At 34.1% G+C, this 22,548-nt stretch overlaps 1 protein-coding gene across 1 annotated transcript in view; it reads left to right on the top strand.

Moving 5' to 3' along the window:
• LOC150095945 (X-linked retinitis pigmentosa GTPase regulator-like) overlaps nucleotides 1-22,548 on the top strand; it is a 166,165-nt gene that overhangs the window by 105,662 nt on the left and 37,955 nt on the right. The window contains exons 13-14 of the mRNA XM_090409247.1: nucleotides 5,497-5,670; nucleotides 15,396-15,540. Of these exons, the coding sequence (XP_090265373.1) occupies nucleotides 5,497-5,670; nucleotides 15,396-15,540 (319 nt within the window). The remainder of the gene's footprint in view (nucleotides 1-5,496; nucleotides 5,671-15,395; nucleotides 15,541-22,548) is intronic.

Genomic DNA, 22,548 nt, shown 5'->3' on the forward strand with positions numbered 1-22,548 from the left:
TAATTTTCTGACAATATCAACCATGAAAGGACACTATTAAACAGTGCAGTAACACTACAAAAAAAAAAACTCTCAAAAATAAAATACAAAAATATACTAACTTCAATTGTTTATGCTTGGATAAAGAACTAAAACAAGAATATAGTTTAATCAAATCATTCCGGTTTTGTGACCACATTTTTATTAAAAAAGACTGTTTTTTAAAACTAAACAAGTACTAAAAAACAAACCTGACAAGTTTCGTTAGTCATCAGACTAATATCTTCAGGGATGAAGATAACCAACAGTTTAAAGCACAAACTATAAGAAATTATGAAAAAACAAGTTCATTTATTGGTATTATGAACATCAAAAAAGTTCATTAAAAAACCGAATAACAGATCTATACAACCATTAATACGTGTTAGTTGGAAACAATGCTATTTGATGTCGCGTTCTGTGGTTCACTTTCACTCTGTCCGAGGTCTGAGCTGGGTAAATTTTTAATAAACGCTGACCAAACTTGATTTAAAATTAAGTCTTGATTTTTGTTGCATTGTGTAGGAATTTTAATCATATTTGCTGCCTCTTTGAATTTTCTTGTGAAACAGTTTTTATCAGTGTAGGACATGTTTGTTCTGACTCCAAGTACATCATGACCAGACTTATTTTCTCTCTTTTTTGTACATCCTTTTGATGTTCGCTCATGCGGATTTCTTCTGATCTCCCTGTCTGGACTACGTAGCAGATGCCACAGGAACAGTGAATATTATAAACTCCTGATTTTTTCATTGGGTGATGTGGAGGTTTCGGAGGATGAAGAGATTTTGATGTTTTTTCAAGTGGCAGGAAAGTCACTTATATGTTGTACTTGTAGAGAAGTTTGGCTAATTTATCTGTTACATATTTGAACTGTTACATTTTTTATGTCTTGTTTATTTAAGTTTCTTGTAGGTGCTGCATTGAGAATTTTCGTAATTGTCTTAGTTTTGAAACCATTCAGTTGTAGGATCTGTGTTAAGTATTGTATTTCTCAATACAATATTAGTCAAAACACTAAGCTAGCATTAAAGAATTCAGTGTTCAATCCAATTTTAATTTATTAATTATTAATTAGTCATGGGAGTGTATCAGTGGTAGAATCATTTTCAGAATAAAGATATTAGGAAGGTACTTGATATTATTACCTTAAATTTAGGAATGTGTGAGTAGAGCTTATTTCAGATAATATGATCACTAAAATAGAACGGGAGAGGAAAGATTAGCCAAGCAGGTGTCCATTATCATGATGACAGGAAAGAAAATAAAAATCCCTTGAAGAAGACAGATTCGTGTGGATTAATGCAGTTAGAAGTGCCTTAGATGTCTAACAATATTTGAGTCTTGGCAGATAACAGACTAATTTGGATGAAAATTGTCAATAGGAAGTTAGTAATAATGTAAACTTTTCATGTAGTACTGTTATAGTATCCAGTATACCCCATGAGGATACACATCAGGAATTTGACAGTGATAGTGATGTATTTGATAAAAGATGTGCAACAGGGTAGCAACAGTTAAGCATCCACATCGTTAAGTTTGTCCTGACTATGTTTCTTATTGTTTTCACATCTTTAGTTACAAGTTTTTAGTTGTCTTTGTTTAAGCCAAACTGATTATTGGCAAAGCACCATCAATCAACATATATGTTGATTAGTGGTGCTTCACTCAACTTAGGATCACATTTCTAAAAACCAATTACTTGTTCGAAATTAAAACAAGGTCAGTCAGGCCAATAGCATTTCTCCTCTCTAATGTGTAGGTTGAAGATGCAAATCTCATGTCTCATAGATGTTTGTGAATTTTTTCAGTTGTTAGATGAATTCCTTTGTATGGCATGAGGCCTCCAAATCTATTTATTGGAAATGAAGTGCCCAATAATTTTTTTTTCTCTACAAGAGGATTCCCAGATTATGTAATCTTTAGTCAATCTATAGTACTAATATGCTATAAGTATATAGCCTTCTGGATGGTATTGCTACCTGAAGTTGAAACTCATGACTAAGTCATGGGTTTCAACTTCAGGGAGAGTAGGTTTATGGTAACCACTCATGACCAAGTGGTTATCATAAACTTACTCTCCAACCAACAGGCTGCTGATTGAAATCCTGCCATGGATATATTTGTGATTATCTTTAGGTGGGAGATAAATTTCATTGTTCAGTATGAGACCACTTCTCCAGTTATTGGATGCCTGAAGTGGCTTGAAAAGGTTCCATGGTTTCTAGAGCAGAGTTTTCAGACAATGTAAAGAAATAAAAATACACAAAAGTATATATAGAATTGATTTAAAAAAAAAAAAAAAATCCTTAGTCCATCTACAGTACAAATGTACTATATATAGATTTGCAAATAACTTTTCATGTATGAGAGCCATATAAGAAAGAAAAAAAATTAGAATATTTTGGTAGTCTTTGATATGAAAAGCTTAAAATTATATTTGATATCTTAGTACTTTTGCTAAAGAAAATTGTGTTTGGCATTTTAAATAAAATCTTGATTTTTTTAATGCAGTTTTAATTGACATTCTGTCAGTAAAAGCAGACATATGTTTTTAATAGCTTTTTTTTTTTTTTAAATAATCCATGTAAGTCACAAATTTTCACTTTTTCTCAGTATGTATCTTGAGTATTGAAGTTTGTAGTTTTAGGATTGCCCAGATACTGAGATTGAAATGCATTTGCTAATGAAATTATGATGCAAATAATTGTAATATATTATTCTAGATAGATTCTCTATCTAGTAGACTCAACAGGCTAATTGCATTTTAAAAATCTGTTAGTAATCTTGAATATAAATTATGATTATGAAAACACAGGAACCTAAAAGGTATTTAATCAAGCAGTTGTAATTAAAATTTTTGACAAATTTTAAACATTGATTTTTTTAACCCCACCCACAAAGCATTGTTACTTATCATGTGTTATTACTATAAATGGACAATCAGTTTTATGATCTGCATAACTTTCAAGCTTCAGACATCCAAATAAGCACAAAAGCCTATTAAACTCCAGCTTCTGTGACTGGGTTGCAAGTTCTCTCTCTCTCTCTGAGTACACATTATGTTTACTAAGATGGCAAATGGATTTTCATTCTTGAACTTGGATCTTTTTCTCATCAGTTTACTACACTCTTCCATACAGGCAATATATTACATACAATAATACATACGATATATAATGCATGCAATACATACAGTATATTACATTTAATTATTTAAAAAAATAATTTTTTTTTCAAATGAGAATTCTGTCTTTAGAAAGTTGAAAACTTATCGTGCGTTTATTAGTCTCATGGGTTGACAGAGAGATAATCCTGAAACTGTGCTTTACAGACCAAATTCAGTACTTTTTCAAGACATTTGAGGGCTCTAGTAGTTAGTGTTTATGGTCTTATGCCAAGCAAAAAAAATAAATAAATAACAATAATCAACCACCTAAAGATGTTCACAATGATCCATGTCAGTAGGATTCAAACCAGCAGCCTATTGGTTGGAAAGTAGAAGTGCCATCCACTCATTCAGCCAAGCTGGCTTTGCCATAGCTACCCAACACTTCCTTACAGTTCAGTTTATTACAGATTGGTCAACCTCTAGCATGTAGAATTATCATTAAAAAAAAATACCCTAGTGATCACTTTTGAAATATCCTTCTTTAGCTATACATACATTTTTTTGACATCGTTTTTTCTCATGCAACTATGGAAATATTTTTTAAAATGGGCTTAAAATGGTTGATGTATTTTCTTAATCTCCGAAGTGAAAGCATGATCCTTTATTTGTGAAATTGGAAGAAATCAGAAATTTTGTAAATTTTTTCAGTTGGTTATAAATTAAATTAAACTTGCAAAGAAAGTATGTTCTTGTTTAATCCTTTATACAAGTGTAAGCAAACAAAGTTTACATATGAAATATCTTCGTTACTAGGCTACTTACATATATAGAGAGGCAAATGACTTCACATCAGTTGCTTTAGTATCCCATTGTTTCAGAAATGAGAAATACTATGTTTATAGGAAGAGCCATTAGACAGACTGCTTTTAATCTTTATTGAGTTTCATCAGTGGAAGCAAGACCTAGAAAAGATACCAAGGTTGAATTAATGCAGAAAGTCATATATTTCTATATACAAGTAATGGAAATGTGCATCTTGTTATTAAAATACTTGGGATCAGAGATAGATATAAAAAGTTTTGTTGCTATACTTGAATAAAGGATTAAACAAGAATATAATTTCTTGGCAAGTTTTATTTAATTATTTATTATTTAAATTAAGGGGATATTAAATCCCACATTGTTTTAAAACTGAATAAGAAACTCAAAGATCGGAATCAGAGTTTCATGCCGAATATAGTTTAGTAATTATAAAAGTATCGGCGACTACTAGCATAAGCTAAAGCACGTAGTACAAACTAGGGCAACTCGCAGCAAAGGTGGAGAAAGGTCTGATCTTCTTAGTATTTCACATAATGTAAAACCCATCTCCTAGGAGATGTATGATGTTATACATTATGTTATGGTGGGAAGTCACTACCCAGACCGGTTTTGATCTTTATTGAGATCTCATCAGTGAGTAGCTAGACCAAATATAATACTAAGGGTATAGCGAAAAACCCTTATGGATGGCTGTAGGTCCTGTTTTTCCTGGTTCGGCCCCGGACATTTGTTTGTGGTGCCATGGACATTGAACTATGAGAGGTATCTGAACATTCTGGACAGTGCATTGCTTCCTACTTTGTGACATTTTTGTGGAACTGACCATTGTCTCTTTCAACAAGACAGCACACCATATCATGAAGTTGCTGCTGTAACTGCATAGTTTGTGGACATGAACGCCACCACACTTGACTGGCGTACACAGAGCACTAATCTCAATCCTATTGAACATCTGCAGAATGAACAGGAGCATCAGGTGAGGTCCTGCTCCACAACAGTCCAGGACCTCATTATATGCCTAAAGGAAGAATGGTCTAAAATGACCATTGATTGCTATCATATACTTGCAAAGAGTATGCCCCATAGGATTGCTGCTGTTATCATAGTGAATGGAGGTCCTACATCTTATTAAGGCAGGAACCATGTCTGTTTGTTCCTCACACTGTGGTGTCCGTTGACTTCTTTTCAAGCAGTGCACGTCTAAAAGGATGTATACTTTGCATTATGGGATACCATGGCAATTGTTGTGAAGTCATTAGCCTCTATATACAAGTAGCCTAGTTCTGAAGATACTTTATTCCTAAGTTTTGCTTTGCTTGCACTTGGATAAAGGATTAAGCAAGAATATAATTTCTTGGCATGTTTTAAGATATCAGAAAGTGCAGGAAAAGCCTGGTCAACTATTAATGTAAAGATTAAAAAGATCTCAAGGGAATAATATGATTAAAATATATTTATATATTCTCACTTGGTTGATTAAATATAATGAAAATCTGAAAAGAATAGACTGACATTTTTAATCCTTGCTTGCTCTGTTTTTTTAGACTCATACTCTCATCACAGATGATAATAATATCACTTATCTGAAACCATTGACAGTAAGAGATGAACCCAAATCAACATTAGCTGCAGAATTTGAAAAAGAAGATCATAAGTCAGAGACAAATGAAAATGAAGAAAATGTAGAGGAAGATAAAGTTAAAGAGGACTCAAATGAGGTACGGGTATCGAGTAATTTTAAATATAAAAATGCTAAGTTTAAAAAAAAACTCAAAATACTGGATGCAAAGAATGTAATTTATGTACAACTTTATATTATCTATTTTGCAGTAGCACATACATCTAGGTTTAAATAAGGTTAATATAGCACACACACGTTTATTTTTTAATATTTAAAGATATCTAAGCCTTTCTTCCTTTTTATTTCACCATCTGAAGCCAGTGGAAATTATTTCTTTTTCACATTTTGAATCCCCAGTTTTTTTTCATTTAATAGTTTGAAGGGAAAAAAAAATTTCATTCATTTCAAGAAAAATTTTACTTTATCAAGTTCTTTTGCAGAAGTATGCTACATGAACACCAAAATTTTGTTTAAATTTTTTTCAAAGATCACAAGATCAGAGTAATCTTTAAACCAGTTCAGACTGTTCACAGCCTCTTGAGATTGCATACCCTTCTGTAATACCCAAGAGTATAGAATTCCATGCTCCTATGGTTTAGCCAACATAGGACAGACAAGCTGTAGATTTGAGGTTATTGAAATTTTTTCTTCACAAACTGATAGATACACTAATATATAAGTAGTTAAATATTTGCTTCAGCACTGATAGTTATAAAGGGTTAAAATTAGTCATAGCATTAATAAAAGCTTATATGACTAAATATGGTTATAAACATGTGACCATGGTAGAGTACACCCAAGCTAACATCTGATGAGTGAGATATTTGTCTCTCTGGTGAGCCAGCACAAAATTTTTCAAAGCCTAATCATCTGTAATAAGTGTCCTGAACACTGATCTCTGTAGTATCCTCAATTAGGGTGAAAACAAAATGATTCCAAAACACAGTTTTGCTTGTTTTCTCACAGAGAATCTCTAATTTTCTCCACTTACTTTTGATCATCCTTAGCTCATTGATCAAGACCAAATCTCTTAAATGACTCTTGCTCCAAACCTTTCCTGGCATAATTACATCACTTCTGTAGCATCTTCAGCTTCCAAAAAACTTGACATCCTTTTTTGCTCAAGGCAGTGTGGTTCTTCTGATCGGTTACTTATTCTGTATAAATCTCAAATCTGGCCAACCTGGGAATACTGCTCTCATGTTGGGGTGGCGCTCCTAAGATCTCCCTAAAAATTCTTGATGTTCTTCATAAAAAGGCAGTTTGGTTTGATTAATGAGAGAAAATGGCTCTCCCTCTCATAGAAGATTATCAGTTTCTGCATTGTCTCTTCTACAGATAATTTCATGGCTGCTGTTCAGTAGAACTAGCATCCATTATGCCTTCAATTTCTGCTAGATCTACAGGAACTCGAGCAACAGCTGCTCAACATTTGTTTGCATTTGAATTCTATATATTCACAAACCTGCTACTCCCAGTGATCTTTTGCTCTATCCACTTAGTTCTCTGGAACAACTCCCCCCCCCCCCCCCCCACACACACTATGAAGTATTTCCAAAAGATTACAACTTTCAACTATTTAAAAAGAATATCAACATATTACTCTGCTTAAATATAAAGAGCTAATAAGCTTCATTTCGGCAACAAAAACATTATTTAAATTTAGGGGATATTAAATCTCACATTGTTTTAAAACCGAATAAGAAACTCAAAGATTGGAATCAGAGAGTTTCTTGCCGAATATAGTATAGTAAACTATAAAGTATCGGCGATCACTAAGCGTCCTCTAAATGCAAGTGACCCTAGCACGTAGTGCAATACCGGAAATCTCGCAGCAAAGTCGGTAAAGTTCTGATCACTATTCTTAGGTATTTTCCATAATGTAAAAACACATTTCCTAGGAAATGTATGCTGTTATTACATTATTGTGGGGAGGTCACTACCCAGACCAGTTTCAGCCTTTTTTGAGGCTTCATCAGTGAGTAGCTAGACCAAGTTAATACCAAAGTGTATAGCGAAAAGAACTTATACTCTGCTATACGAGTTTCCAAACAGGTGCAACCATTAAGTTACTTAAATATAAAGAGCTAATAAGCTTCATTTCGGCAACAAAAACATTATTTAAATTTAGGGGATGTTAAATCCCACATTGTTTTAAAACCGAATAAGAAACTCAAAGATTGGAATCAGAGAGTTTCTTGCCAAATATAGTATAGTAAACTATAAGTATGTAATAACAGCATACATTTCCTAGGAAATGCGTTTTTACATTATGGAAAATACTTAAGAATAGTGATCAGAACTTTACCGACTTTGCTGTGAGATTTCCGGTATTGCACTACGTGCTAGGGTCACTTGCATTTAGCGGACGCTTAGTGATCGCCGATACTTTATAGTTTACTATACTATATTCGGCAAGAAACTCTCTGATTCCAATCTTTGAGTTTCTTATTCGGTTTTAAAACAATGTGGGATTTAATATCCCCTAAATTTAAATATTACTCTGCTCTTAACTTTGCCCACATATGGCATTTATTTGCTATAGGCCCTGCTGCCTCTTATGTCTGAGAGTAATAATGATAATATTAAGGGGGAAAAAATGGTGTGAAGTCAATAGCTTCTATATATAGCCTAGTCATAAAAATACTTCATGTGCAAACTTTTGTTTGCTTATACTTTGGTAAAGGGTTAAAAAATAATATAATATCTTGTGTAGTGTAATGTATAATTTGCTTTCTAACTAAGCCAAAAAAGCCTTATATTCTACAGATCTGTTATGTCATGATTGCAATCATTCACCTCTGTATCCTCTCCACTTCTTCATCCCCGAGCAACCCAATAATCTAGATCTGTGCACAGCAGTCTAGATATAGTGTTTAATAACATCCAGGTAATTCAACAAGCTATTTTGGCCACCTTTGCAATACATCCTCTAAACATTAACTCCCTGTCCACAATAACCACTAAATCCCTAGCATTATCAATTTCCTGCAGTCTTCCATCAATGAAGTACACGACTTATAATCTGTTTATCCCAAAATACATGACCTTACATGTTGTCGCATTAAACTGATAACCCTTTTCTTACCCATATACTGCCAGTCTGTTTAAATCATGTTGCAGATCTCTGTCATCTTCATTTTCTATTGTTCTACCCCAATGATTTTCAACCTTTTTCATAATATGGCACACCTAGACTAATTATTAAAATTCTGCGGCACACTAAAAATATATTCTTTTAATTTTTTTGATGATCTGGCAAGAAATAGGCATAATTTTGATTGATTTACACACACAAGAAGAGCGAAGACCAGTCACTAATAAATAAATGCACAAATTACGGCATTATTTCTTTCAATTAATTTGTTTTCATAAATCTCGCAGTACACCTGAAGACCTCTCACGGCACACCAATTTGCCGTGGCACACCGGTTGAAAATCAGTGCTCTGCCCTCTTTTGCATCATCAGCAAATAACTGGTTATTTTTCCTATATCATGTTTGCTTACATTTGGGTTAAAGTTTAGAGATATATTCTATTAGCAGGAATATAATTTTTTGTCTAGTATAATATATAAGTAAAAATTTTACAATTTTACTATTTGTTATACAAATTAAATAGCAGCAGCCCAAATACATCAGCAGCTTTGCAGTATAATGATAATAATCAATGTTTATTGAGTTTATTGAATGTTTTCTTAGATTTAATAATGTATTTTTAGTATATTACTATAGTTTTTAGTGTAATTATTGCACTACAGCATTTTATAACACAATTGTAGAAATATTATTAGTTTTTACTACTCTTAAGAATGAAAACTTGTCACAACAGAGCAGTGTTTAAAGCTCAAGTTGTTACTACCAAGGAGAACATTTGTCCTAATGAGCAAAAGTGCTGCTGCAGTGATGATGATGATAATTTATCTGACGATGAGCTGACATTAGAAATATCTCGATTAAATGAAATTATTAGAAAATCAACCAGAGAATTAGAAAAAGTGGAAAAACGTTTAACTAAACTTAGACAGGATAAGAAAAAGGATCAGAACAAGAACAAGTAGAAAAGCACTGAACTTAGGAAGCATAGTATTAATAACAACAAGGTGAGTCAGTTAAAATCTAAGAAAAAAGAGGTGATGTGACATGGTGATTCAATCTTAAAATTTCTGCTTGTCGAGGGAGCTATCACTTATAGTTTCCTGAGGGTGAAAATTAAAGATATGACAAACATAATTGAAAAACAAAAAAAAAAGTTAAAGAAATGGTAGTTCTGGTAGGTACTAATAATTTAAGTGGCAACAAATATAGTATGAGAGAAGATATGAAAGGTCTGTTATTGGAAGAAGCGAGAAAGAAATGGAAGTGAGTAAAAGTTGTAGGTTTGCTACTCAGATAAGGGTTAAGAACCGAGTTAAGGAGGGCGATGATAGCAAATGATTTCACATGGCTGTGTAGAAGAAATGGATGCAAGTTTTTAGATGTGTGGAGTGAGTTTGATGGCAGAAAAGACTTGTATAAGAGGAATGGCCCACAGTTGAATTCATTTGGCATCATGTGCCTGGATAAATTACTTCTTGGGATGAGACCTAATGCAGAGAGTCAGGAGAACTAAATCATCAAGGGAGGAACAGAAAAAATGTGTGTTAAAGTTCAGCTATGGTATGCAAATGTGATAAAGATATGAATGTCTTCAAACATGATTATGTATGTGATGAAGAAGTGAAAAAATATGCTTTGGGGTCAGACCTTTTAAGTATGTCTGGGGAGGGGAAAGAGAAAGTTCTACAACAAGGTCAACTAGATTGCATATCTAATTACCATATTTTTCAATAGATAACGTGCACCTAATGTATAATGGGCACCCCAACATTTTCATCGCTCCTTTTGATGTATAGGTAACGCGCATGCTCCAACTAGCAAAAAACTGAAATAGTCCTGAAATGTTTACATATGAGGAAATGTGCTATGAGGTTTAGAAGGTGGCCAACCATAGGAAAAAAACTGTTTGATTAGGTTGTTAGTGAAAGAGCTAAAGGTATGATAATATCTACACTCCATGTATTGCAGGAATCAAAAAGAATTGCACAGAACGATAATATAAAGGATTTCAAGGATGATGCGAAGACAGGCAGGGCAATCAGAGATGCTACTGACATTCAGCACTTAAAAAATGATTTGAATAGGCTGGAAATTTGAGCAAACGAATGCATGTCTTTAATGTTAGTAAGTGTAAAATTATGCACTTTCGTGCGATGAGATTTCCAGCAGGGTTATGCTACAAGAAATTGAGGAAGCAAGGGATATTGGTGGATAGGAATTTGAAGTTCAAAGATCACATAGCAAAAGTTGCAAATACAACTCAGAGGATAACCGCAATGTTGAAGCGAACCTTGACTTCTAAGGATAAGGAAGTCATTTTGCCTCTTTATAAGGCTTTGCCATGCATGGATTATTGTGTGCAGATTTGGTCTCTTGGATTCCAAGGGGATAAAGAAGCTGTGAAAAGAGCTCAAAGGAAAGTTATAAAGATTATATCTGGATTATGGGATTTAAATTATGAGAACAGATTGCAAGTATGTGGATTACAACTGGTTAACAGGAGAAAGAGCGGGTGATATGATAGAGGTCTATGAACTTTTGAATGGGTGTTATAGGATGTCATCTGATGAAATTTTTCATTATATGGAAGGTGGGGAGAGAACATGGGGGACATCCATGGAAGTTACGTTTATTCACAGTCAAGAAAGGGATAAGAGCTTGCTTTTATGGGTACTGAGTGCATCTAGTGTGAATGAATATAAGCGAAGGTATGACAACTGGGTTTGGATGATTTATAGTCTCCCTCAATGAGTCCTTGACTCCCTGGAGATCTCAATAATAATAATAATAATAATAACCTGTCTTCTCAGATTTGCTTCCTCTCATATACTAGTCTGATGTCTGCCCCATTCATGTCAGCTGCCCTCTTATCCATGTCATTAGTTTCTTGTCCATCCCTCTTTTCTCTAATTTATTTAACAGTCTACCATGTGTTATCCCGTTGAATGCCTTCACAAAATCCAGCAATATCATGAGCAAATTACTAAGGCAAGACCTATCCTTCACAAAACCATTCTTTCTCCTTTATAGCATCATATTTCTATCCACTCATTCCTGAATTTTGCATTTTGTCACCTTTTCCAATATCTCAACCACTGCTCTTATAGGTCTGTAATTAGCATGTCCTGTCTTAGGGTCTCCTTTATGCAATGAAACTATTTTGCCCTCTTTCCTACTCCTTTGGCACCTTTCCAGAACTGAGACAAATAGTATATAGCTTTGTCAGAAGAGCTACCACTTTGGTTGCATGCTCTGTAACACATGGACTGATATATCATGTAATCAGCCTTATTTGTATTAAAGCTCTTCCATGTCCTAATTTATTTATATATATACACTCCTGTCCTTATTACGTCAGAATTTTTATATTATAAACAGACAACAAGAGCTAGTTTTTGCATTTTCATGCTGAGATCACCATGGTGATCCATGTCATTAGCCTCTTGAGTGTGTGTGTGTGTGTGTGTGTGTGTGTGTGTGTGTGTGTGTGTGTGTGTGTGTGTGTGTGTATATATATATAAATAACTTAGGACACTGCAGAACCTTAATACAAATAAGGTAATTAAATTTGAATGCCCATTTGAAAAGGAATAATAACATAATGCTTGTCAGAATAATGACGAAGGTAATATAACATTTTTATTTTGATTACTATTTGGGCATGAACAAATGGCATTAATGGCAATATCATATTAAAAATAAGGATATTAGGAAAGAACTTGACATTGTCAACATCCAGGAATGCGTTAGCAGAGCTAATCTCAGGTGGTATGGTCACTTAAACAGAATGGGCGAGTAAAGATTAGCAAAGCAAGTGTTCTCTGCCAGGTTGGCAGCAAAACGACCCAGAGGAAGACCAAGATATAGGTGGATTGATATGGTACAAAGTGCCTTAGACGATAGAAATATAAGATCTGATAATGTTGAAGTCTTGACAAGTAACAGACTGATTTGGAGGAAAATTGTAGATAAGAAGTTAGTAATGATGTAAATTTTTCATGTAGTACTATCATATCCTGTACTATCAAATTCCTGCCATGTACCCCTCAAGTGGTACATGGCAGGAATTTGATGATGATGATTACTATTTGGGATTTTTTAGTACAAGATGTGACATAATTAGGAAATGACAACAAACTTGACAAATTTGCAAATATTTCAAAATGGAGTGGGCAGTGATATTTTCACTGAAAAAACAAGTACTGTGTCCTCCTCTTCTTGCCTTTATTACAGCTTATCATCTGTGGGGCATTAAAAAAAAATCAATGTACATGGTTCCATACCCTTATAATGGCTTCTTGGAGCTCCTGAAGTGTTTTCAGATTTTTGTGTATTTCAGTCTCCATTTGGTACAACAAATTCTCAATAGGATTGAGATTTGGGCTATTTCCTGGCCACAGCAGTGTCTGAATCGAGTATTCATTTGATCCACTTATTAACCTGCAACAAAAATGTACCATAAGAATTGAGTACTAAACTCAATTTGTATGGTACACTTTGTGCTCTATGACAAGGGGCAGAGTCATCCTGAAAGATGCAGTTTGTCATTATGGTAAAGTGAGTTCTGATAGTAGGCAGCAATTCTTCTAAAATTTTCTGGTGCACTTGTGCATTCACTGAACCCTTTGTGAAATGCAAGCAACCAACACTATGATATGACATCCAGCCTGATCATCTGACTGGCTTAAAATTTAACTCTCAACACCAGTCAGGGGTAAATTTTTCCTCTGATCTTCTTAGAACTGTCTGCCATCGGTGTCCTGCAGTTAAACTTTTTCTTGTCAGAAAAAATTACTCTTTTCCACTGATCAATGGTCCATTTGGCATGCACCAGTTTAACTGAGCCCATCTCATTTTTTTTGGTTAACAAGGATTTATTTTTAGGGTGCCTGGCTATCAGTCTCTGTCAAATGAGTCTTCTCCTGACAGTTACAGAGCTTGCCACAACTCTGTTTTGTTCATTCCAGTCCCATTTCAGTTCTCTGGACAGTGCATTACAATTTTTAAGGCAGAGCTGCTTTAGAACTCAATCTTGACATGGTGTAGGCAGTGGGTTTCTTCCCGTCCCATTCTTTCTATTAGCAGATCCAGTTTCCTTCACTTTCGACAGCAGCCATACCACAGTAGATTGACTACAGGACATCCTTTTAGCTATTGCGGGCATAGACTTCTGTGGCTAATTGGTTCAAAAGACATATTTCGGTGATTACACCACATTTTTTTATTATTCAGTTATACAATATACTGAAATAATAGTTTCCGACAAGTTTTGTAAATCGTAGGATTTACATCTTCAGGGGTAAATAGTATAACTTAAAGTTTAAACAAGAGAAATTAATAAATACAAATCATAACCGTCTGGCTATTCATAAACTCCTTATAAACTCAAATAACAGAATGCAGATATAAAACGTTATTGACGTTGAACAATACTGGACGATGTCACATGTTCTTGTTCTCGTTCATACAGTCCGAGCTCAGATTGAGGTAGATTTTTTATTAGAGCTGACCACACTTGATGGAGAATTAAATCTTGATTTTTATTGCATTGGGTTGGGTTTTTCAGCATATTAGTAGCTTCTTTAAATTTTCTTATGTAGCAGTTGTTTTCTATGTATGACATCGTCATTTTTTGCCAGAAGTTTATAAATAGCCAGACGATTATGATTTGTATTTATTAATTTCTCTTGTTTAAACTTTAAGTTATACTATTTACCCCTGAAGATGTAAATCCTACGATTTACGAAACTTGTTGGGAACTATTATTTCAGTATATTGTATAACTGAATAATAAAAAATGTGGTGTAATCACCGAAATATGTCTTTTGATCCTTTGTGCTAGTTCATGGGAGGGAATAATCTTCTCTATTCAAAGCTTGAATCACGCCTTTTCTGTGCGGTGTTAACTGCACATAACTAGTCATAGCGATCTCAGCATGAAAATGTGAAAACTAGCTCTTGCTGTCTGTTTATAGTATAAAAAATTCTGATGTGATAACAGCAACTATTACATTTATTACACTATTACAGAAACTATGGGATTGATAGATGAGATGATGCAATACAATGAAATATATTATGATAAATCAATGAAAAATGACAATGACCATTTAACTACTAAAAACTATATTTATGTAAGGTGATGTGGTTTCTATGAACATTGAGTGTATATTGATCCCATTACACAAGAGGGTGGAAGAACTTATAATCACATCAGTGCTATGTTTGGGGATAAAGGTAAGGATTGAGAAAGAAGAAGTTTATCTTGAAGGGTCTTCATAAGGAAGGCTATTCCAGAGGTAGAAGGAATAAAAGAAGAAACTGTTGGTTTGAATTGTATTTATTCATGACCAGAAACCATGTTCTTATCTTTCTCCATAATTAAGCATAATTCTGTAATCAGCATGGATAATTAAGCAAACTGTGTGTGTGTGTATATATAAAGTAGTGGTTCCAGAGCAATTTTTCACAATAATGCTTCGAAAACGACAAGCTTCAGAATCACTATGAGCATATGTTCACTTGATAATTGCATTCAAGCAGGAAGGTAGATGATAAGATGAGATTAATAATGACATTGAAAGAAAGCAGTAGGAAAACATCAAATATAAGGAATTGAGTAAAATATTAAATTACATGGGAAACAAGAATATCAATTGTTATCATGAGTAAAATAAACTATAATTAATTTAGAAATAGGAAATACTCAAAGTAGATGCTATAGTTATCTTCTAGTGTCCCTGATGTTGCTGAGATCACAACTATGGAAGATGCTCAACCTGTAGAAAGCCCTGTACAGAATATTTCAAATAGTCCACAGAAACCTCCAGAGCCACCCAAAGCAGATAATACCAAAAATAAAAAAAAAGGTATTGCTTTTTTATAAATATCACTAAAAGTAAGTTTTATTATATGAAATTACATCACTTATTATTATTTTCTTTTAAAACTATATATGTTCACAAACATCACATATTCATAAGATATATGTTTGTGATTTTGTAAACCATTACTCTTGTTATGTTTTTATATTCTCTTGTGTTGTGTGCTTTTTCTATCCCTCAAACCATAATTGCTTGTTAGAGTTTGGCTTTATAAAGAAAGTTGTAAAACATTATTACACCATCCTCACTTGAACACATCTAATGGTTTACATTTTTTCCCCTTATGAAAACAGTACTGTTCAATTTGCTCATCTTTTCTAGTTTTTAACTCTATGAATTTATTTACCATTTGTTACTTTACTCAAGCTTGTCAAGCCATTTCATTGAATTTTTTTTTAAGTTGTATTATTGTGTTATTCCATTTTTTTATATTGTTGATGTCTGGTGATACATAGGCAAAAATTCTACTAACGAAAATCTAATCATTAATTAGTCTTTTACTTAGTATATACTTGTTCCTATTTTGAAAAGGATATCTTGACTTTATGGAAACATGTTTCCAAAACAATGCAACCCACATGCATTTGGAAGATGCAAATGCATCTTCCAAATTGACTTTTGCATTTATTCCTGTTTGAAGATTCTCCTAATTGTTTCCTTGCTTCATGTAATTCCAAAAATTAAACACAATATATTAATGCTTCATGAAGAGGACACTTTTCCACGCGTTAACATTGCATCACATTTTAAATTAATAGCCCCGGGTGTGTGATCACAAACTGACACGTTTCAGCCATTTAAACAGATGTGCAGATGTAAAAGATTTTAACAGCATGTCCAATTCTTGTGTTCTAGTGGTTTTAAATGGACCAGAAGGTGGGGCAGGATGTGCGCTGAGACAGTAACACCCCAGAAATCATTAATGGCTGTGATTGGTTATTGTGTGAAGCAATCCAATAGAACGTTGTCAATTGTCATGAGTTTCTGTTTTTGTTTTCTGATTGCTACAGATAATTTATAACTTTTTTGTCCATATTTATAATGGGAAACGGTGTTGACAGTGTACTGAATGTTCTGTTTTCTGCAAGAACTTTCATGGATTGCATGATTATAGGTGAACGATGTAATGATGAACAATAATAATGGCAAATATCTGGATTTCTGCTCAGGACATGGACTGGTTATTACTAACACCATGTTCTAACATAAAAATGTGCACAAATTCACATGGAGAGATGTGGTAAGGAATAAGAAAAGTCTCATTGACCATGTTATTATTGTGATGTTTTCTCCCTGGTGCAGGACACCAGAGTGTACAGAGGATTTGAAATTGGAAGTGATCACTATTTAGTCTTGAGCAGGATAAAATTGAATTTCATATCGAAAAGAATAACATGTAAGAAAGTTTTGAAGCGAATAAAAGTTGAGCAGCTCTCAGATGTGAACTGTAGACTAAAATACACAAAGATTATTGAAATAAAAATGAAAGTTTGAAAACAGGAATCAAACCTTGGAGATTCAGTGGCAAGTCTTGAAGAAAGCCCTGATTGATTCAGCTAAAGAGGCATGTGGTGAAGTTGTCTGCAAGGATAGAAAAATTAGAACTCCATGGTGGACACAGGAAGTTAAAGAGGCAGTGAAGGAAAAGAAGAAAGCATATCAAAAGTTCCTGGCAAATAAATCAGCTTGTGCCCTTAGAGAATACAGAGACAAATGTAAGAAAGCTAAACACTGTGTAAAACTAGCTAAACAAAAGTCATGGGAGGACTTTGGCAAGAACATACAAAATAAATATCAAGAAGGTGGCAAAATATTCTGGAGATTGTTGAAGAAGCATAGGAATGGAGGAAAGAGTGCTGTAAAAGGGGTTAGAGATGATAAAGGTGACAAGAAAACTGGAGAAAAAGATATTCTTGAAGTATGGAGTAATTACTTTGAAAAACTGCTAAATGAAACGAGCAGTGATGACAGCACAATGGTAAAAAACATTGACCAGGCATGCAGTCAGAAATACATATCCATACTTGAAGTAGAAAAAGCCATCAAAGGCTTGAAATGTAGAAAGGCAGCAGGAGTAGATGATATTCGACCAGAAATGCTGAAGTATGGTGGTATAAAAGTCTTACAGTGGCTGCACTGCATAGTTCAGAATGCCTGGACAGATTGACGAATTCCCGATGATTGGAGTAGAGCTCTCATAGTACCCATATATAAAAAGGGAAATAAAACTGAATGTAAGAATTACAGGGGTATTTTCCTACTGAATGTGCCAAGTAAGATCTATGCAAGTATACTTGAGAAACGGTTGAGAAGAATTGTGGAAGAAAAGCTTGGTGAAGAACAAGCTGGATTCAGGTGAAATAGAGGCTGTCAGGATCAGATCTTCACTTTATGACAAATAGTGGAGAAATCATGGGAATATAACGAAGATCTGTGTTTAAGTTTTGTCGATTTGAAAAGACATAGGACAAGGTGCCAAGAGAGAAGCTATTCAATACGCTACAGTTATATGGTGTCAATGGGGCATTATATCAAGCAATACTTAGTCTTTATTTGAGTTGTAAGTCAGCAGTTAGAATTGAAAGAAGTTCAGGAAGATGGTTTAATGTTAAATCTGGTGTGAGACAAGGATGTACATTATCTATATGAATGACATTATGAAGGAAAGTGGTATTAAACATGATATCAAAATTGGAGATGTTAATGCCAACTTTTTGCTTTATGCGGATGATGTTATACTTCTAAATAAATCTGCTACAAGTCTGCAAGATTCACTGACCAAATTGAATAACTGTTGTATTAGATATGCTATGAAGGTCAGAAATAAAAAGACAAAGACAATGAAAATAGGCAGAATCATTGAAAATGTCAACTGTGTTGTGAATGAAGAACCTATGGAAGAAGTAAAACATTTCAACTACTTAGGCATGATTTTTACTGAAGATGGTAAATTAAATATAGAAATAGTCAACAGAATCAACAAAGCTGGTTTGGTAGGAAGTCAATTGAATAAATTCATATGGAATAAGAGAGAAATTAGTCGGAACACTAAATTAGCTGTATTCAAGACAGTGTTCAAACCAGTTTTAACTTATGGATCTGAGAGCTGGGTCAGAAGTAAAACACTTGACCAAAGACTAGAGACCGCAGATATGAGAGTCCTGAGAAAGATTAGAAGCGTGAACAGATGGCATCATTGGCAATATCATTTTAAAAACAAGGATATTAGGAAAGAACTTGACATTGTCAGTATCCAGGAATGCATTAGCAGATCTAATCTCAGGTGGTATGGTCACTTAAACAGAATGGGTGAGGAAAGATTAGCAAAACAAGTGTTCTCTGCCAGGGTGGCAAGAAAACAACACAGATGAAGACCAAGATATAGGTGGATTGATATGGTACAAAGTGTCTTACACGATAGAAATATAAGATCTGATAATGTTGGAGTCTTGACAAGTAACAAACTGATTTGGAGGAAAATTGTAGATAGGAAGTTGGTGATGATGTAAATTTTTCGTGTAGTACTATCATATCCTGTACACCCCTTGAAGGTATATGGCAGGAATTTGATGATGATGATGAGTTGAACGATGTTGGACTTCTGTAAAGTAAGTAAGTAAATCGAGTTATTTCAGCCTTTCTTTGGTTCATTTTGGAAAAATAATTTCCCAAGTCATTATTTTTTCCAATTTCTGTGTGTATTATATGGCTGTATTTAAAAATTGTATCAAAATTCAAATCATCTGTGTCTCACCCTAGTATTTGCCAATGATAATCTAATCTCACCATGAAGCATAAACCCTTTGTGCTTCTCACTTAAACAGTGCACGTGAAGCATAGCTGCAGCATTCAAAGTTATTATTATTATTACAAGGTACCTTCAGGGAGTCCAAAGACTCACTCTACAACTTTGTTTCCACCACTCAATTCACCAACTATAACGAACTGCAACTATAATCGTCATCTACACCAATGCCATCTACTACCCACCAACACCACTTTTTTTTTCACAGACAATCACAAACATCCATCCCTTCGTCAAGTTTCGAACCCACAGCCTTTTGGCTGGAGAGCGGATACACTAACCACTCGGCCAACCAGGCTGGCTTTAATTAATTATCTATAATAGCTATATTAAAGCTATATTAGCTATAATAAAATTATCCTATAATTATTTGCATTGGGCCAATTAAGATGATTATGCTTATCCACTCTTAAAACTTTCATAAATCAATAAAAATACAATCATACGGTCAAATTGACATGAATTTTTTAACGCAGGTTGCATAAGTCACACTACGGTACACCCAACCTAAATTGGCATGCGACACCACTGATATATATATATATATATATATATATATATATATATATACACATATTATTCTTGTGAATGCACCTCCAAGGACTCATTAAGGGAGGACCCTTTTATTAGACACTCTTGCTTAAATATCTGTATATATCTCCTTGAACACACTTGTTAAAGACACATAACCTCTAATGGCAGTCCATTCAGCAGACTCACCTTATGTTAGGAAAACCTCAACCTTTTGCTTCCTCACAACATTTCTAGCCAGTTTCTAGAGATCACTCCAAGATCTACATCTAGTATTCATAATTTGCAAAATCTCTGAGGACAAATATATGAGAGAAAGTAATTAGTTCTGTTATGTCAACTTAACAAAACCAAAAAAAAGTAAATCCTTAGTCCTTCTAAATATTCAAATTAATCCTATTAAGGATGAGCTCTCATTTGTTTTGATTATGGATTTATTTCAGTATTTGCTAAATTTTTTCGTGGACTTCCAAAAAGCATTTGATAATATTGACCAAAATATAACATGGGCTGTCTTGGAATCCTATGGTGTGGACAATAAATTAATCCACCTGCTGAAAGATATAAACAGCCAAGCACAAGCAAAAATCAGAATAGCAGGTGAGACTGGAGATTGGTTTGCCACTAGTCAAGGCACAAGACAAGGGGACCCAATATCACCATTCATCTTCATCACATATCTGGGAAGAACACTAGATAAGATTAAAGAAGAAGGTGGAGGCATTTCAATAAATGGCATGAGAATAAACTACCTCTGCTTTGCAGATGACATTGTTCTGATTGAAGAAGATGCAGCAAGGTTGGAACAGACATTGCAAACACTATACACAGAAGGAAAAAGATATGGACTAAATGTCAACTTTGAAAAATCTAAAACAATGATATTCGGACAACAGGAGTTACTGAACAGAGTTACGATAGATTTCAACTGGAAAATGTGGAACGCTTCACATATCTTGGATGCCACATGACGCATGACTTGGACCCCAAAAAAAGAGATAAAAATTAGAATAGCCAGAGCAACAACTCTTTTAAAAGCCATGGACAAAATATGGAAGAGCCGAGCTATAAAGATGCAAACTAAAATGCACATTGTAGAAACCTGTATCTTCAGCAGCATGCTCTATGGATGTGAGGCTTGGATACTCCTGAGAGAATCTGAAAGGAGGATATTGGCATTTGAGAGGAAGTGCTATAGAAAGATCTTGAGAATAAGCTGGATGCAGAAAGTGAACAATGAGGAAATCTACAGATGAATACAACCAAAAGAAAACCTGATCCAGAAAATAATCAAAAGGAAACTACATCTATTTGGCCATATATGTAGAATGAATGATGAGAGAAATGGTGTGGAAACTCTATACATAAATTGAGTCATCTTGCACAAAACAGAATGCAATGGAAGAATCATATCAAGATGGCAGCAGACACCTACGGGCATTGGACCCATGGTTGTTGATGATGATTTGCTAAATTTCCTCAGAAATCTTAAGAGTGGATTTTTAGTGTTGTTCATGGCAGTCTCAGAAGATTGAATTACACATCATTTATTCTAGGACATTCTTCTGTTATCACTAACAACCTAGGTAAATTAGTAGTTAATATTTCTGGCAAGCAACTCACTTAGGAAGAAACTTTAGTTTTATATAATGGTCCTGACTATGCTGTTTCCATGAGAAAAATAACCCCTTATGGACTTTCTTTATTCAGTAGGGCATGTAAGCCTTATCAAATGAAGGGTTTTGAAGCCACTAAAGTTCTTTTTCTTTTGAAAGTGAAAGCATCTTTTCCCAACCTTATATGTTATCATCACATGACACAAAAAGGTGACTGTTGTAGTAGTAGCAGCAGTACAAGATGAGAGAGAATATTACAGGAAGATTTCTTTAATGCTTCATGAGTACTTTGCTTATCAACCCATCTCTTCTGATCCTACAGTTAGGTTAATAAACTCAGTAATCTCATTGATAATATTTCTAGTTTAGGATGATTATAAGCTTGATAACCGCTATAAGTTTGATATTCCCTCATCACCATTGTTGATTGGATGTTCTGTGTATGAACTCTTCAAACGTTTGTTAACTCTGCTCCTCTGCTTTCACATGGAAGTTCACTTTTCATATTAAACACTAGGCTTTAAAAGCAAAATATTTGTGATCTTCATCTGGGCACATTTGACTTTATGATCAGTTTGGATAAGTTTTATTATTATTATTATTATTATCCCATGGTATTATTACACCAGATCATAGTGCTGTATAAAATTCATGTATTTTATACAGCACCTTTTCTGAGTTGTTATTAAGTTCACATTTAGAAAGTTAGTAAATGAAGTGGCGATGCTTCCTCGATGTTACAGATGTTAAAGTTTTAGCATCGGCTTCCCACTCTCTACCAGAGATATTTTTCATGATATTTAGTCTTCTTTTTGTTCTGACTGCAACTGTATTGATATGTTTATTGAAACTTAGTGATGGATCCAGAGTAATTCCAAGATATTTGGGTATTTCTGATTTAGTAGGGTTAATTTTGAGTTTTTTTGGTTTCCACAGTATGTAGATAAACTTTCCATGGCTTTGTTTAAGTGACCTTCTGCTGTTTCTGAGTTGTTGTGAGCTGAGAATACGACCAAATCATCAGCAAACATAGCTATATTT

The sequence above is a fragment of the Typopeltis vanoorti genome, chromosome 19, assembly GCF_054136105.1.
Source record: "Typopeltis vanoorti isolate ZY-2024b chromosome 19, IOZ_Tvanoo_1.0, whole genome shotgun sequence".
NCBI classification, from domain to species: domain Eukaryota; kingdom Metazoa; phylum Arthropoda; class Arachnida; order Uropygi; family Thelyphonidae; genus Typopeltis; species Typopeltis vanoorti.